At 39.8% G+C, this 15,958-nt stretch overlaps 1 protein-coding gene across 1 annotated transcript in view; it reads left to right on the forward strand.

The window, feature by feature from the left end:
- The window catches only part of LOC124622302 (RNA cytidine acetyltransferase), a 91,066-nt gene that overhangs the window by 57,959 nt on the left and 17,149 nt on the right, over positions 1 to 15,958 (forward strand). The window contains exon 16 of the mRNA XM_047147973.1: positions 333 to 556. Coding sequence (XP_047003929.1) covers positions 333 to 556 — 224 coding nt within the window. The remainder of the gene's footprint in view (positions 1 to 332; positions 557 to 15,958) is intronic.

Here is a 15,958-nt window from a genome sequence, read left to right on the forward strand (position 1 = left end):
CAGGAAGTGTTGAGAGAAAATTGGTCACATAGTTTTGTGCAGGAACACTGCATCATAAAATCATTCTTGACAATAAGAAAGACCACCAAACATCGTGAAAATTACTATTGTACTTAAAAGTATTGTAATCCAAGGCAGTCTGATATGTCGCATTTGCACACAAAGAATAAAATTTCTGCTTTAACTATTTGTGCTTCTTCACTTGGTGCGTGGTGACACATTTGAAATTGTATTTAATATATAATAAATAATAGTCAGTACAATTTTACTCCTTTTTGCACATACAATATATATTTTTATGTTGAATTTTGTGTCCTATTTGGTTGATGCAGGCAGACGACAAATGAATTGACAGGAGAGCATTCATGCATTATGCTGCGGACCATCAACTCATCAGGTGAAGACAGTGTGGAAAGACAAGATGGATGGCTGTGCGCATTTGGATCTGACTTTTGCAGGCGTTTCTCTTCACTGCTTGGCTTCCAGTTTCGCACATTTTCACCCGCCCTAGCACTTAGTGTGCTGCACAATAAGGCCTTGAACCTTCCATCTAAAGGTAATAAGTACACTCCTTCCTATCCATATAACGAAAATGTGAAAGACTCTCATACTATCATCTTCTATAGTCTGATTTAAAGTAATTGTCACTTGACATTGGAGTTGCGGCGTTGTCACGTCAAAAACTGGCTGGAGGCAGCCGCCTCAGCGCATCGCTACCCCCGGCGATACAAAATCGTTTTAAAGTCTGTATCTTCTACAAAAAGTAAGTAAAACATTTAAAACCCACATATGATGTATATCTCTACAATGTCTCTCAATCTGTCGAATATCTATTCTTAATTTTAATTAGGACCACAGTTACGTTAATTTGTTTGAAACCATTTAAATTCTCAATTTTGCAAACATCTTCTAACTTATCACGTCATCACTGAAAAAATATTGGTGTCACAGCAAAATTATTTTCTTCCATTCATTACCAAAATAATGCACTCGGCAAAGAATCCTTAAAAGTTTTCGTAATGCATTACGTTTCCTGTATATAAATTTCTGAAAACAGTGTTTTTAAGCAACCCTATCAGTGCTGAACTCGAAACAAGTATGACGTTTAAAATCTCTATCTCCTATAAATATTATGTAAATATTTTGAAATTTACGTACAGTATCGGTCTCAGTGGTATCTATAAGTATATCAGATATCTTTTCTTAATTTTAATTAGGGCCGTTGTTACATTAACTATTGAAGTGTGAGAAATTTTCACGTCCGGAAAAGTTTTCTTCTTTAGATTGCAAATCTCAAAAACTATTACACACATTGAATAACATCTTGGTGTATATACAAAATGAAATAGAATTAAAATTCAGCCTAGCTTACCGTAAGGAAATGAAACAGCTGGCCAAACAGTATTTCTTAGTCTCACAACAAGAATAAGAATTAATCGAAATAAATTCGCAAACACACTGTTTAATGGCAGTAAGTACGCTACACACTAATCAGACAATGCGAAAACACTGCTTAATTCAGAACTAGAGTCAGTGGAACTATCCGTGTCGCTGCTCGTATTGACAGATATAATCAAGTCTTCGACACTTTGTTGTAAGACACCTTCATTGTTCCATGCGTCCTGTATCACTCCTTTCACGTGATGTACTACCTTCTGCTGATCTTCTGATGTCACAATTTCAACTGCCTCTTTCAAAAGGCGTTCCACTTCGGTTAATGTGAATTTCTTATTTTCTGCAGCAATATGCCGTTTAACCTGAGCCCAAATCAGCTCTATTGCGTTGAAATGGCAATGGTAAGGAGGCAATCTGAGCACTTTATGCCCGTGGTTTTTGCTACTTCATCCACAATGTAAATCAGGTTCTTTGGCTTGTGTTGCGATACAAGTTCTAATAATTCTGCCCTTGTCAAATTACTGTCGAACCGTACCTTATGTTTCTGTAACCAGCTAACAATGTCATTTTTCCTCGTTGCCTTTGTGGGTGCTTAATCTTGTATTACTGAGTGATAAGGAGTGTTATCCATAACAATGATAGAGTTTTTTGTTAAGTTCTGGACCACACAGTCTTCAAACCATTTCACAAAAGTATTGTGGTTCATCTCTTTCGTGGTAGTCGGAGGTCTTATTTGAACTGAATAGCAGCAGACAATTTGGAATGAAACCTTTTGAATTTCCGGTATGTGCTACAATTATTCTTTTTCCTCTGCCGATCGGAGCTGCCATACTACCGCTGACGGTACCGTCTGTCCAACCTTTTTTTAAGCTATGTCCTGCATTCACCCACGTTTCATCAAGCCAAACGATATCATCAAAATTTGTCCCCACTAATTCTCTAAGAAAGCGGCATCGCCAGGCTGCAATATCTTGGCGTTCCATTAGTAACTTTCTGCCAGAGATGGATTTATAGCAGAATCCTAACATTTTCACGACGCGTAACAAAGATGATTTACTACCCTGTAACAGGTCAACCGCTGTGAGGGTAGCATGTAGTTTTTTAAGTGTTGGATACTCCTTCCTCGAATAAAATGCGTATATTTGACGACGAATGGCATCTTCCTGAAAAGAATCAAGTTTTGTGACCCTCTTCTCTAGTCACCTCTTTTTCCCAGGTGTCTCCAATTTAGATGATTCACTCGAGCCTTCTTTCGTGAATTTCTCCTTGCAGATTCTTATTACTGATCGTTCGCTAACTTGAAGAGCAGCTGCACTTTGCTCCACCACCTTATCCAAAGGAATGAGAGGCCCTCCTGCACCCCTCTCTCTCTCTCTCTCAAAATACTCCCTTAAGGAGCACACGTATTCATGCACCTGACTGCGTATAATGACGCCATGTTCGCCACTTTTTGGAGGTTTCCAAGGAGTGTGCAGCCTCGGCCTCCCTCTCTTGCGACTGCTTTCATCAGACATCGTAAACAAGTGAAGCTACAAGTGACTCAAATCTCTCAGCTGTACGTCTACAATGGCTCGCTGAGGGCTGGCTGGCTGGCACAATGCCCTAGTCAGCTCATCAGAGCGAAGTGGCAACACAGTGGCAGCCGACAGCACTGGCTGCCTTTGGTTTATTGGTGGCGGGAGCCCTGCAGCCCGTTGCCTGTCAAGTGACAACTGCTTTAAATCAGACTATAATCTCTTTTTACCAACCAATAATATTTCTTTGGGCAAAATTAAAAGGCCAGAGAATGCACTGTAGAACAATTATGTGGATTGCGTATTCTCAAAAAAAGAAGGCTCTTTATTATACTGACAAAAAAAGTTTTGTTTTTCTTAGGAGGTAATTTTTGCAGCTGAAATAAGACAAACCCTTTAGAGATTAAACCACGTACGTTTATCACCTTTGTTTCCATTATGTGTTCTAGAACTTTGATATGATATACTGTAGTTAGTTCATGTAAGTATTGCATCAATTTGAAAGGCTACCCTTAATCTTCCTTCATGATGCAATTGTCATCAGTCTACAATTTTGATCTCTCGTAACTTTTCCTTCCTAGCATGCATGTATTCTAAGGTTTGTTGTGTGCTCTTTGTTCTCTTTTTTAGTAGCGCTTTGGCTCTATTGTGATACACATCTATTTGTAGTGAGGAATGTCCTGCTTGTACAATCTCCTCTCTACTTTCTTCACTAGACCTAATCGTAATCTTCTGCCCAATATGGAGTTAATAGCATATTTCCAAATGGTGTAGCACAGGATCCAGCTTACTCACATCTCTCTTCCTAGTCTAAACGTACAGCCAGGTTCACTGTGGGCTACCTCCCCCCCTCCCCTACTTCTCCTCCTCCTCCTCCTTTCAAGTCACAGAGATGTGTCCATCTGTCACCTTCATGTATTACAGGCTGGTTCAAAAATGACTTTGCAACTTTAAAAATTCACATAAATTTATTGAAAGAAGATATAGAGTTTTGTTTAGTGTTATTTTGTAGGGAAACATGTAAGTTTTTTTTCCCTTAAACTAAAGATGTTGTATGTGGTTTCAGTTGGTATCCTGCACACATTCCATCGGACGTCAATTTCTTCTCAAACTTGCTGTAGCATTGCGGGTGTAACTTGATCAGTGGCAGCGTAAATTCTTGCTCCAAGTTCAGGTAGAGAACCCAGCACAGGAGGTACAAACACGACATCCTTACTGAATCCCCATGAAAAAGAATCGAGTGGTGTCGTGTCGGGGGAATGTGGGGGCCATGCGATTGGCGCATCACAGCCAATCCATTGACCTGGAAAGCAGTCACTGAGAAAATCCTGGATGTCAGCCAGGTAGTGGGATGGTGCACCATCTTTCATGAAGTAAACATTTCGTTCTTGGTCATCCTCGTCGATCTGTGTTATCAAAAATTGTTGTAACATTTTCCGTTGATGGTACTCTCTCAGAAAAAAAGGGGACCGTACACTTTGTTCTTGCTCAGTGCACAAGAAACGTTCAGTTTAGGGCTATCACTAACATGTTGCAATGTTTGATGTGAATTTCACTGCCCCAAATCCTACAGTTATGTGTGTTAATCTTGCCACTTAAGTGAAAAGTCGACTCATCAGAAAAAATGATTTTGTCCAAGAAATGTTCATCCTCATGTAATTGATTTAACATATCCACACAGAAGTTCTTGTGAGCAGTTTTATTGGTGTCTGGTATTGCTTGTATGATCGTCAATGCAAATGATTTCTTAACACACGCCAAACAGTCGAATGGGGGATTTGCAGTTCGCGAGATGCACGCCACGTCAACTTCGTAGGGCTGTTGACAAAACATTGTCTGACTCACCCAAAGACGTCGTCAGATGTGCTTGGACAACCTGATGATTTCCCATGTCTTACCGAGTACCGTGTTTCTACAAAATATTTATGCCATTCATAAATTGGAAGCCTACTAGGAGAATCTTTAGTGTACTTGGTATGAAAATTACACTGAACTGTTGTCACTGACTTCGATTCTTCAAACCAAAACACACAGCTAGCATGCACGGGTCCAGTGAAGGTAGCCATCTTTAATGCAGCTGCCACTAGCGCTCCTTCCATTGCGTTTCGGCACTAACGAACTACACGAGGCAAACTTGATGTTCCGTACACTAACTGACACTCCAGTTGCCTCTATAGGTATGATGACTTAATTTATATGAATTTTCAATTTTGTAAAGTCCTTTTTGAAACACCCTGTACTTTCGGAAAAGGTTTGTTAATTTGTTGACTTAAGAAAGACATCCATTTCAATTTACTGGATATCCATCACATATTTGTTTGTCTGCCAGATAAATTGTGATCAATACTTCACTAGTGTATGGAGATTGCCAGTATCTCTTGGTATGACTGCAGAACGTTGCTTCAAATTCATAAACCAAGATTATGGTGGGGCACAGACACTGTTTTATTTCAGAGTTAAAATGACTTTAATTTGCAGAAAATAAAGATAAGATAGATATAGAGTAAACAGAAAATTTGCAGAATGTGAAGATAAGATAGATACAGCACAAACAGTGTGCATAACAAAAAAGACTAATAAAATCACAGGTTCTTGTCTGGCCACCTGAGTTTCTGAAATAACAATAATGTAAGATAGTTTTTATTGTTGTTTGTAGTATTATTTACATATGGTGTACATATCATGCAGCCATCATCTTATTAACTGAGTGGTAATTCTGATGGTTACAAATAACATTATGAGATATTTCAAACAGAATTATTTTCTCCATGCTAGTCAGCATTGTTTAAAAAAAAAAAAATGGTCCTGGAACACCCAATTTGCACCTTTTTCAAATGAAATCTTGAAGGCAGTCAGGTAGACATAGTTTTCTTGACTTCTGAAAATCATTTGAATGAGTATCACATCTGTGCTTATTATCGAAAATATGATCATATAGGGTATTGAACGAAATTTGTGAGAGGTTTAAGAATTTCCTGGTAAGGACACAGCATGTTATCTTTGATGGGAAGTCATCAACAGATATAGAAGAAATCACAGAACTGTCACAATTCCAGAGAAGTTTGTTTTTATTTAAATTGCAACCTGTTTCAGATATTAATTCTTGCACTTATACAAGCAATGCAGCCAGTGTGCACATATTATGATCTGATGGTAGGACTTAAGTGTGTGGCTTGATAATGGGCTAATGTCTGAAACTGATGGCCATTGAAATAAAAACAGACTTTGATGGTCTTGTAATTTGCTGCTTATTGCCATTCAGCATGCTGGAAGTGTGTGCTCCAGTATGTTGGGACCCATGGCCTTCATACTGTATATTAATGACCAGGCAGACAATATTAATAGTAACTTCACACTTTTTGCAGATGATGCAGCTATCTGTAAGGAAGTAGTGTCTGAAGAAAGCTGTACAAATAATCAGTCAAATCTTGAGAGTGGTTCAGAAATTGACAACTTGTTTTAAATGTACAGAAGTATAAAATTAGGCAGTTCACAAAATGAAAACAAAATGTAGCAACCTAGGACTACAATATCAATGACTTCATTAGAAGCAGTAAACTGATAGAAACACTTGGATGTAACAATTTGTAGTTATATGAAATGGAATAATCGCAGATAGGTATGGCAGGTGGCAGACATCAGTTGCTTTCAGTCTATCCCACTGTATACAAATGGTCACATGTTTGTTTGACTGATGGGGAGGAGTCACAAAAATGTTGAAAATTGAAAATTATCTCTGTCAAGCCTACATACAAAAATTCAAGAACCATTGTTAAATGAAGAATCAAGAGATATTGTTGAGCCCCCTGTGTGTCACTCTTGTAGGGATCATGAACACATAATAAGACTAATTACAGCAGCCACGGAGGCATTTAAGCAATCAGTCTCTCCATGTTCCATATGCAATAGGAATGGGAAGAAACCAAACATATTGCACCATAATGAGATTTTCACTCTGCAGCGGAGTGTGCGCTGATATGAAACTTCCTGGCAGATTAAAACTGTGTGCCCGACTGAGACTCGAACTCGGGACCTTTGCCTTTCGCGGGCAAGTGCTCTACCAACTGAACTACCGAAGCACGACTCACGCCCGGCACTCACAGCATTAATTCTGCCAGTACCTCGTCTCCTACCTTCCAAACTTTACAGAAGCTCTCCTGCGAACCTTGCAGAACTAGCACTCCTGAAAGAAACGATATTGCGGAGACATGGCTTAGCCACAGCCTGGGGGATGTTTCCAGAATGAGTGTGCTAGTTCTGCAAGGTTCGCAGGAGATCTTCTGTAAAGTTTGGAAGGTAGGAGACGAGGTACTGGCAGAATTAATGCTGTGAGTGCCGGGCGTGAGTCGTGCTTCGGTAGTTCAGTTGGTAGAGCACTTGCCCGCGAAAGGCAAAGGTCCCGAGTTCGAGTCTCGGTCGGGCACACAGTTTTAATCTGCCAGGAAGTTTCATATCAGCGCACACTCCGCTGCAGAGTGAAAATCTCATTCTGGAAACATCCCCCAGGCTGTGGCTAAGCCATGTCTCCGCAATATCCTTTCTTTCAGGAGTGCTAGTTCTGCAAGGTTCGCAGGAGAGCTTCTGTAGAGTTTGGAAGGTAGGAGACGAGGTACTGGCAGAATTAATGCTGTGAGTGCCGGGCGTGAGTCTTGCTTCGGTAGTTCAGTTGGTAGAGCACTTGCCCGCGAAAGGCAAAGGTCCCGAGTTCGAGTCTCGGTCGGGCACACAGTTTTAATCTGCCAGGAAGTTTCATATTGCACCATGCTAAGTAACCACTGCCATGCATTTCGTAGTGGTTTGCAGAGTATATGGATACATAAAAAATCTACTCAGCAAGCAGCAGCAGTAGAATGCACACAAAAAGCTTTAATTCACACAAGCTTTCAGAGTCAGTGGTACATTTTTCTGGCAGAAAAGCTGAAGGGGAAGGAAGAGGGGTGAAGGAAAAGGACTGATGGGGTTTAGGGGGTCAGAAGGGGAGACATAACAGTTGAGATGAGAAGGAAAGACTGATTGTTGGGGGTTGCACCAGATGAGATTTGAGAACCTGAGAGCTTAAAGATGGAAGACAGGGTAATATGCAAGACAGAGATTACTGTTAAAACGTGCACAAGTTAAAGAGTGAAAAGATAAGTGCATTTTATGCAATAGAGGTGAAAGTTCCTTGTATGTAATAGAGGGGAGAGTGAGAACGGGAAAAAATAGACACATCAGAGAATTGAAAGATATAGAAAACTAAAATGGAGTGAAGAAAGAAGCAATTACTGTGAATAAATGCTGAGATGGCAGGAATTAACATAAATTAAGGCCAAATGGGTGACAAGAACCAAGGACATGCTGTAGCGCAAGTTCGCACCTGTGGTGTTCTGAGAAACAGGTGTCTGGAGGAAGAATCCACATGGTGCACCTGGTGAAACAGGCACCGAGGTCGTGACTGTCATATTGGGGAGCATGCTTTGCAACAGGATATTGAGTGTTGCTGGTATACGCCCTCTGCCTATGTCCATTCATCTTGACTGATAACTGGGTGGTAATCATGCTGATGTAAAAAGCTGAACAGTGTTTACATAACAGCCAGTATATGACATGTCGTTTCACAGGTGGCTCTCCCTTTGATAGTATATTTTGTGCCAATTACAGGGCTGGAATTGGAGGTGGTAGGAAGGTGCATAGGGCAAGTCTTGCTGCAGGGACAGTGACAGGGGTAGGAGCCATAGGGTAGGGAGATGGATGCAAAAGGAGCGTAGGGTCCGACAAGCATATTGCGGAGACTTGGAGGGTGACAAAAAGCTATTCTAGGTGTGGCAAAATCTCAGACAGAATGGATCTCATTTCAGGGCATGATTTTAGGAAGTCATAACCTTGTCGAAGTATCTAATTATTACATTCAAGACCAGGGTAATACTGAGTGACAAGTGGTGTGCTCTGAAGTTGTTTTTTTGGAGGGATCAGCAGTACGAGGATTGGATGTGATTGCCCGGGAAAGCTGCTTTTGTAAGAGGCTGTTGGGATAATTATAGCCAGTGAAGGCTGAGGTGAGAATGGTGGTGTATTTCTGTAAAGAGTCTGCATCCGAACAAATACATTTGCCTCAAATACCAAGGCTGTGTGGGAGGCAACATTTGACATGGAAAGCTTGGCAACTGTCAAAATGTAAGTACTGTCTGGTAGTAGGTATAATGTGGACAGGAGTGTGTAGTTGGCCTTCAGTGAGGATGAGATCAACATCAAGGAAACTGGCATGGGATTTAGAATAGGACCGTGAGAAATTTAATTGGGAGAGGATGTTCAGAGATTCCAGGAATTTTAACAGGTCAGAATGTACCCTCGGCTGATACCAACAGGATGGTGCCACATGTCTCGAGTAACCCTGCCTGACATTGACTCATTTTTCGCCAGCAGAGTGATTTCGAAAGGACTGTGGCCCTCAGGGTCAACTGATTAAACACCACCTGACTTCTTCTTCTGGGATGGGCTAAGAGGCAAGGTCTACAGGAACAACTTGGAAGATTTACGAGAGAAAGCCATTCCTGAAATCCAGACAGTGACATCAGAGGTTCTGGCAGTACCATTGAAAATCTGCAGCATCTTCTTCCAGCACCTTTTGTGATTCACCTTGATTTTTCCGATGAACGAGGAGTGACATGCACATTTCATTTCTCAATTTTTATGCAAAACCTTTAAGTGTAATTTCAGCAAATGTTTATTTGTGGGGCCTCTTTTGCGTGGGACATCCTGTAACTAATGCTCTAAATTAAGTCATGTATGGTAACAGTCAACAAAATATTGCTTTCTAAGATTATTAACACTTTCACTGCTATAGATGTGCTGTCTGCATTCCGTACTGAGCACAGATTTGATGTGGCTGTACTGCTTACCGAACGCTGATACCTGTGCTGAGGAACAACATTCCAGCCACTGTGAAATACTTATCATCTGATTTTAAGAAAACTATTTACTGAAAAAATTTTAGTTTTGAACATCTTACTATTGGATATCTTCGCTCGATAAAGGACCAAATTTCTTTTCATTATTTGTTAATTTACTGCACTGAATGAAATTAAGTAAAACATTGTTTGCAGTTTTAAAGAGTTTGCAGAGGTAAAAACATGTTTCCTACGGTTGATTGCAGCTCATACATTACAGTATATGAAATGTAGGTAAAACATCAGAATTTCATTGAAAGTTGAGAGCAGAACATTATCTCATTTTGTTCTCGAGTTACTGATTTTTATATCCGATGAATGGTCACATGCGACATGGCCATTTCTGTTCCCTCAAATTGGGACTTATGTCATCATAACAATCATTATATTTCATAAACAACTCAATATATTGAAACAAGACTTTTTTTTCGAATTATGGCACACAAAGAGGCACATATGTTGTTTGATAAATACTCAAAACTTTTTTATTCACTGAGACATGGAAGTAACTTGTCAGTGCCAGTGAGAGGTCGGTGGTTCAGGTCACTTCCAGACATCAATAGCACTGTAAGGAAACCCAAGCAGCTTGAGTATACACATCCACAGCACCTGGGGAACAGCGGAGCAGAGCAGGTATACACTCCCACAGCAGTGATAGGGTTAAGGAAATAATGGTAAATAGTTACACGCATGTCTGCAAGAAGAGAGACTGTCACTGTTGAGCAGTAGATCTATACCTAGCACCGCTGGTCTCAAGAAAATCACAGTCAGGAAATTAATTTGCAAAAATATTTGGTACAGCTTTGGTTCATTAACAGAGTCCGGCTTTCAGATGAGTATATAAGAATTACAGGTCTAGGTGACCACACAATGATAGCAATATTGGTATTGATTCGTATTTGTTGTGAGCATTAGGTGATGCACTTAGTGGACTACAATATAAATATGTAGATAGTGTGACATGTGGGAGTTAGGGTCAGTCTAGGGAGCATGCATAGGTAGCCGAAGGGGTTAAGACGACCACCCGCAATGGGTTTGAGTCCTAGTCCAGCACACATCTAGATATATACCTAATACAACTGATCTTAAGAAATTCACAATCAGTGAATTACTTTCAAAAAATGGTAAATAGTAGAACTTCTTGGTCCAGAATGAAATTGTTAGAGAATCGTTTGGAAGGGTAAACTGCCACAAATCACTTGGAGGCAGTGTTGAGTCACAGGTAGGTGCAGTGAAAAAGAATGGTAGAAGTTTTCCAGCTTTCAAACAAAGTCCTTCGGAAGGAGAAAACTCATACATGTTCACACAAGTCACACACATGGACACTGACTCTGGGCATTAAGGCCTGACTGCGAATATTTCTGAGTGAACAGCAATTTAGCTTGTGTGGGTAGTATTTTAAGGAAGAAATGTGGGGTGGGCAGAGTGAAGATATAGCGAGATATGGACAGGGTAACATGCAAGAGCTGTCTGTTGGAGTGTGCAGGGACATGGTGGGAGCAAGATAGGGCAACTAAGTGCCGCATTGGGAGACCGTGCTTAGGGGAGTGAAGGAAGGGGGAGGAGGGGTAGCTGGAAAGTAAAGAAGGAGAAAGGACTGTGTAGATGTGTTGGCAGGATAGAAGGCATATGTAGTTCTGGAGGAGGAGCAGGGAAGGGAATAACCAGGTGGGGGACCGGGACTAGTGAAGTTTGAGGTCAGAAGGCTTATGAAAGAGAAGGATATATTGTAGGGGAGTCCCGTCAGTGTAGTTCAGAAAAGCTGGTGTTGGCAGGAAGAATTCAGATGGCAAGGCTGCGAAGAAGTCATTTAAGTGAAGCTCATCATGTGGGTAGCATGTTCAGCAATTGGGAGGTCCAGCTGTCTCTTGGGCACAGTTTGGCAATGGAAATTTGTGCAGATGGACAGTTTGTTGGTTGTCATGCTCACATAGAATGTGGTTCAGTGGTTGCAGCTAAGTTGGTAGATTACATGGTTGCTTTCACAGGTGGCTCTGCCTTTAACAGTTAGGAAATGCTTGAGACAGGACTGGAATAGGTGGCAGTGGGAGGCTGTATAGAGAAGGTGCTGCATCTAGGTGTATTACAGGGATATGAGCCCTCAGGCAAGGCGTTGGGGAGCAGGGGTGGAGTGGGCTCAGTTAAGGGTACTGTATAGGTTGGGTGGGTGGTGGAGTACTACTGTGGGAGGAGTGGGGAGGATATTTCTCATTTATGGGCACAATGAGAGGTAGTTGAAACCATGACAGAGAATGTAATTCACTTGACCCAGTTATGGCCCAAACATGGATATGTGACAGATGGAAGGTGACTGAAGAGACAAGGTACAGGGGATCTGTTTCTGAACAAGGAGGAGAACATCATTTTGATCTGCGAAGGCATCAGTGAGACTGACAGATGCAATGACCACTGGTGGGTAGGCTGTGTGAAAGGGACTGCTCGGTGTGAATTAGGTGACAACGGTCAGAATGGAGGTATTGTTGGTGTCATTAGGTTTGACACGGATGGAGGTACTGACGTAGCCACCCTTGAGGTAGAGGTTGAAATCGAGGAAGGTATCTTGTTGGGCTGATGAGGACCAGATAAAGAGAATGTGAGAGAATGTGTAGAGGTTTTTGAGGAATGTGGATAGAGTGTCCTTACCCTTAGTCGAGATCATAAAGATATCATCAATGAATGGTTATCAGGTGAGGGATTTGGGATAGTAGATGGTTAGGAAGGATTCCTCTCGATCAGCAATTGCCAGCCTTTCAGAGACCTTATCCATGAGTGCAGTCAGATGTTAGGTAGTACCTCCAGCTCCACACCCCACCCCCATCTCCACCCCCACTCCACCCTCGCCTAACTAAACTTCAGAATGTAAAAGAATTTTCTTTGGACATTTTTAAATAGAATTATTAAAAGTAAATGTAAATGATATTTAGTTTTTGTTTGTGTTTTATTATACCACAAACTGATAAGTCAGTGAGACAATTGATACTGCTTATTTCTAGCAACTTTTTTTCTAGAATGGTGAAGCAATTCTCAGTGCATCACAAATGCTACCTACAACTCATGCTCAGAAAAGAAAGAAGTCCACATTGACAGGGGACATGTGTTACAAAACATGCTTCGTCTGCACCACTCCTGTCCCTAATGATACTTGTTTCACCCACAGTTAAAATCAACCAAGTTAAAATTTGTGTACTACACATATGCCTATTGTGTGTAAATTACTTGATTGATGCTTTCCTTACTTCTGAACTGGCTGAAATTGGATGATGATGATTATTATTATTTCTTTCTTGTCTCAGACGTTATGTCTGGTTAAAAATGGAAGGTGACACGGACCTTGATCAAGCGTGACTTCCTTTTAACTGTACGGTATATGTTACATTGCATTTAGGAACTTTCGGGTAATTGAACAAGTGTCAATAATTACAGATTTCTGTGGTGGTTGTATATATAAGTTTGGATGTAGCTGTATTGCATTGATGTACTGGTGGATATTGTGTGGTATGACTCCTGTAGTTGACAGTATAATTGGTATAATGTCAACTTTATCCTGATGCCACATGTCCTTGACTTCCTCAGCCAGTTCGATGTATTTTTCAATTTTTTCTCCTGTTTTCTTTTGTATATTTGTTGTATTGGGTATGGATATTTCGATTAGTTGTGTTAATTTCTTCTTTTTATTGGTGAGTATGATGTCAGGTTTGTTATGTGGTGTTGTTTTATCTGTTATAATGGTTCTGTTCCAGTATAATTTGTATTCATCGTTCTCCAGTACATTTTGTGGTGCATACTTGTATGTGGGAACATGTTGTCTTTATAAGTTTATGTTGTAAGGCAAGCTGTTGATGTATTATTTTTGCTACATTGTCATGTCTTCTGGGGTATTCTGTATTTGCTAGTATTGTACATCCACTTGTGATGTGATCTACTGTTTCTATTTGTTGTTTGCAAAGTCTGCATTTATCTGTTGTGGTATTGGGATCTTTAATAATATGCTTGCTGTAATACCTGGTGTTTATTGTTTGATCCTGTATTGCAATCATGAATCCTTCTGTCTCACTGTATATATTGCCTTTTCTTAGCCATGTGTTGGATGCGTCTTGATCGATGTGTGGCTGTGTTAGATGATATGGGTGCTTGCCATGTAGTGTTTTCTTTTTCCAATTTACTTTCTTCGTATCTGTTGGTGTTATGTGATCTAAAGGGTTGTAGAAGTGGTTATGAAATTGCAGTGGTGTAGCCGATGTGTTTATATGAGTGATTGCTTTGTGTATTTTGCTAGTTTCTGCTCGTTCTATAAAGAATTTTCTTAAATTGTCTACCTGTCCATAATGTAGGTTTTTTATGTCAATAAATCCCCTTCCTCCTTCCTTTCTGCTTAATGTGAATCTTTCAGTTGCTGAATGTATGTGATGTATTCTATATTTGTGGCATTGTGATCGTGTAAGTGTATTGAGTGCTTCTAGGTCTGTGTTACTCCATTTCACTACTCCAAATGAGTGGGTCAATATTAGTATAGCATAAGTATTTATAGCTTTTGTCTTGTTTCTTGCTGTCAATTCTGTTTTCAGTATTTTTGTTAGTCTTTGTCTATATTTTTCTTTTAGTTCTTCTTTAATATTTGTATTATCCATTCCTATTTTTTGTCTGTATCCTAGATATTTATAGGCATCTGTTTTTTCCATCGCTTCTATGCAGTCGCTGTGGTTATCCAATATGTAATCTTCTTGTTTAGTGTGTTTTCCCTTGACTATGCTATTTTTCTTACATTTGTCTGTTCCAAAAGCCATATTTATATCATTGCTGAATACTTCTGTTATCTTTAGTAATTGGTTGAGTTGTTGATTTGTTGCTGCCAGTAGTTTTAGATCATCCATGTATAGCAGATGTGTGATTTTGTGTGGGTATGTTCCAGTAATATTGTATCCATAATTTGTATTATTTAGCATGTTTGATAGTGGGTTCAGAGCAAGGCAGAACCAGAAAGGACGTAATGAGTCTCCTTGGTATATTCCATGCTTAATCTGTATTGGCTGTGATGTGATATTATTTGAATTTGTTTGGATATTAAGTGTGGTTTTCCAATTTTTCATTACTATGTTTGGGAACTGTATCAATTTAGGATCTACTTTGTATATTTCCAATATTTGTAGTAACCATGACTGGGGTACACTATCAAAAGCTTCTTGGTAATCAATGTATGCATAGTGTAGCGACCTTTGTTTAGTTTTAGCTTGATATGTCACACTCTGCATCTATTATCAGTTGCTCTTTACATCCTCGTGCTCCTTTGCAACTGCCTTTTTGTTCTTCATTTATAATTTTGTTCTGTGTTGTATGTGTCATTAATTTCTGTGTAATGACTGAAGTTAATATTTTGTATATTGTTGGTAGGCATGTTATGGGGCGATATTTAGCTGGGTTTGCTGTGTCTGCTTGATCTTTAGGTTTCAGATAAGTTATTCCATGTGTAAGTGTATCAGGGAATGTGTATGGATCTGCAATGTAACTGTTAAATAATTTATATCTAAAAACACAGATGATGTGACTTACCGAACGAAAGTGCTGGCAGGTTGTGTGTCTATCGACCTGCCAGCACTTTCGTTCGGTAAGTCACATCATCTGTGTTTTTAGATATATTTTTCCCACGTGGAATGTTTCCCTCTATTATATTCATATCATTAATTTGGTTTGCGTGTCTATCGACCTGCCAGCACTTTCGTTCGGTAAGTCACATCATCTGTGTTTTTAGATATATTTTTCCCACGTGGAATGTTTCCCTCTATTATATTCATATCATTAATGTTAAATAATTTAGTTAGATGTGAATGTGTTGAGGTGAATTTCTTTAGCCAGAAATTTGCTATTTTATTTTTTCCAGGGGCTTTCCAATTGTGAGTAGAATTAATTGCTTGGGTGACTTCATGTTGCAAAATTATCACTTCAGGCATTTGTGGTATCATCTTGTACGTATCTGTTTCTGCTTGTATCCACCGTGCATTCCTGTTATGTTGTACCGGGTTTGACCATATGTTGCTCCAGAAGTGTTCCATGTCTGTTATGTTTGGTGGATTGTCTATTTTAATGTGTGTGTTATCTATTGTCCGGTAAAATTTCTTTTGGTTTGTG

Source organism: Schistocerca americana, chromosome 7 (assembly GCF_021461395.2).
Source record: "Schistocerca americana isolate TAMUIC-IGC-003095 chromosome 7, iqSchAmer2.1, whole genome shotgun sequence".
NCBI lineage: Eukaryota > Metazoa > Arthropoda > Insecta > Orthoptera > Acrididae > Schistocerca > Schistocerca americana.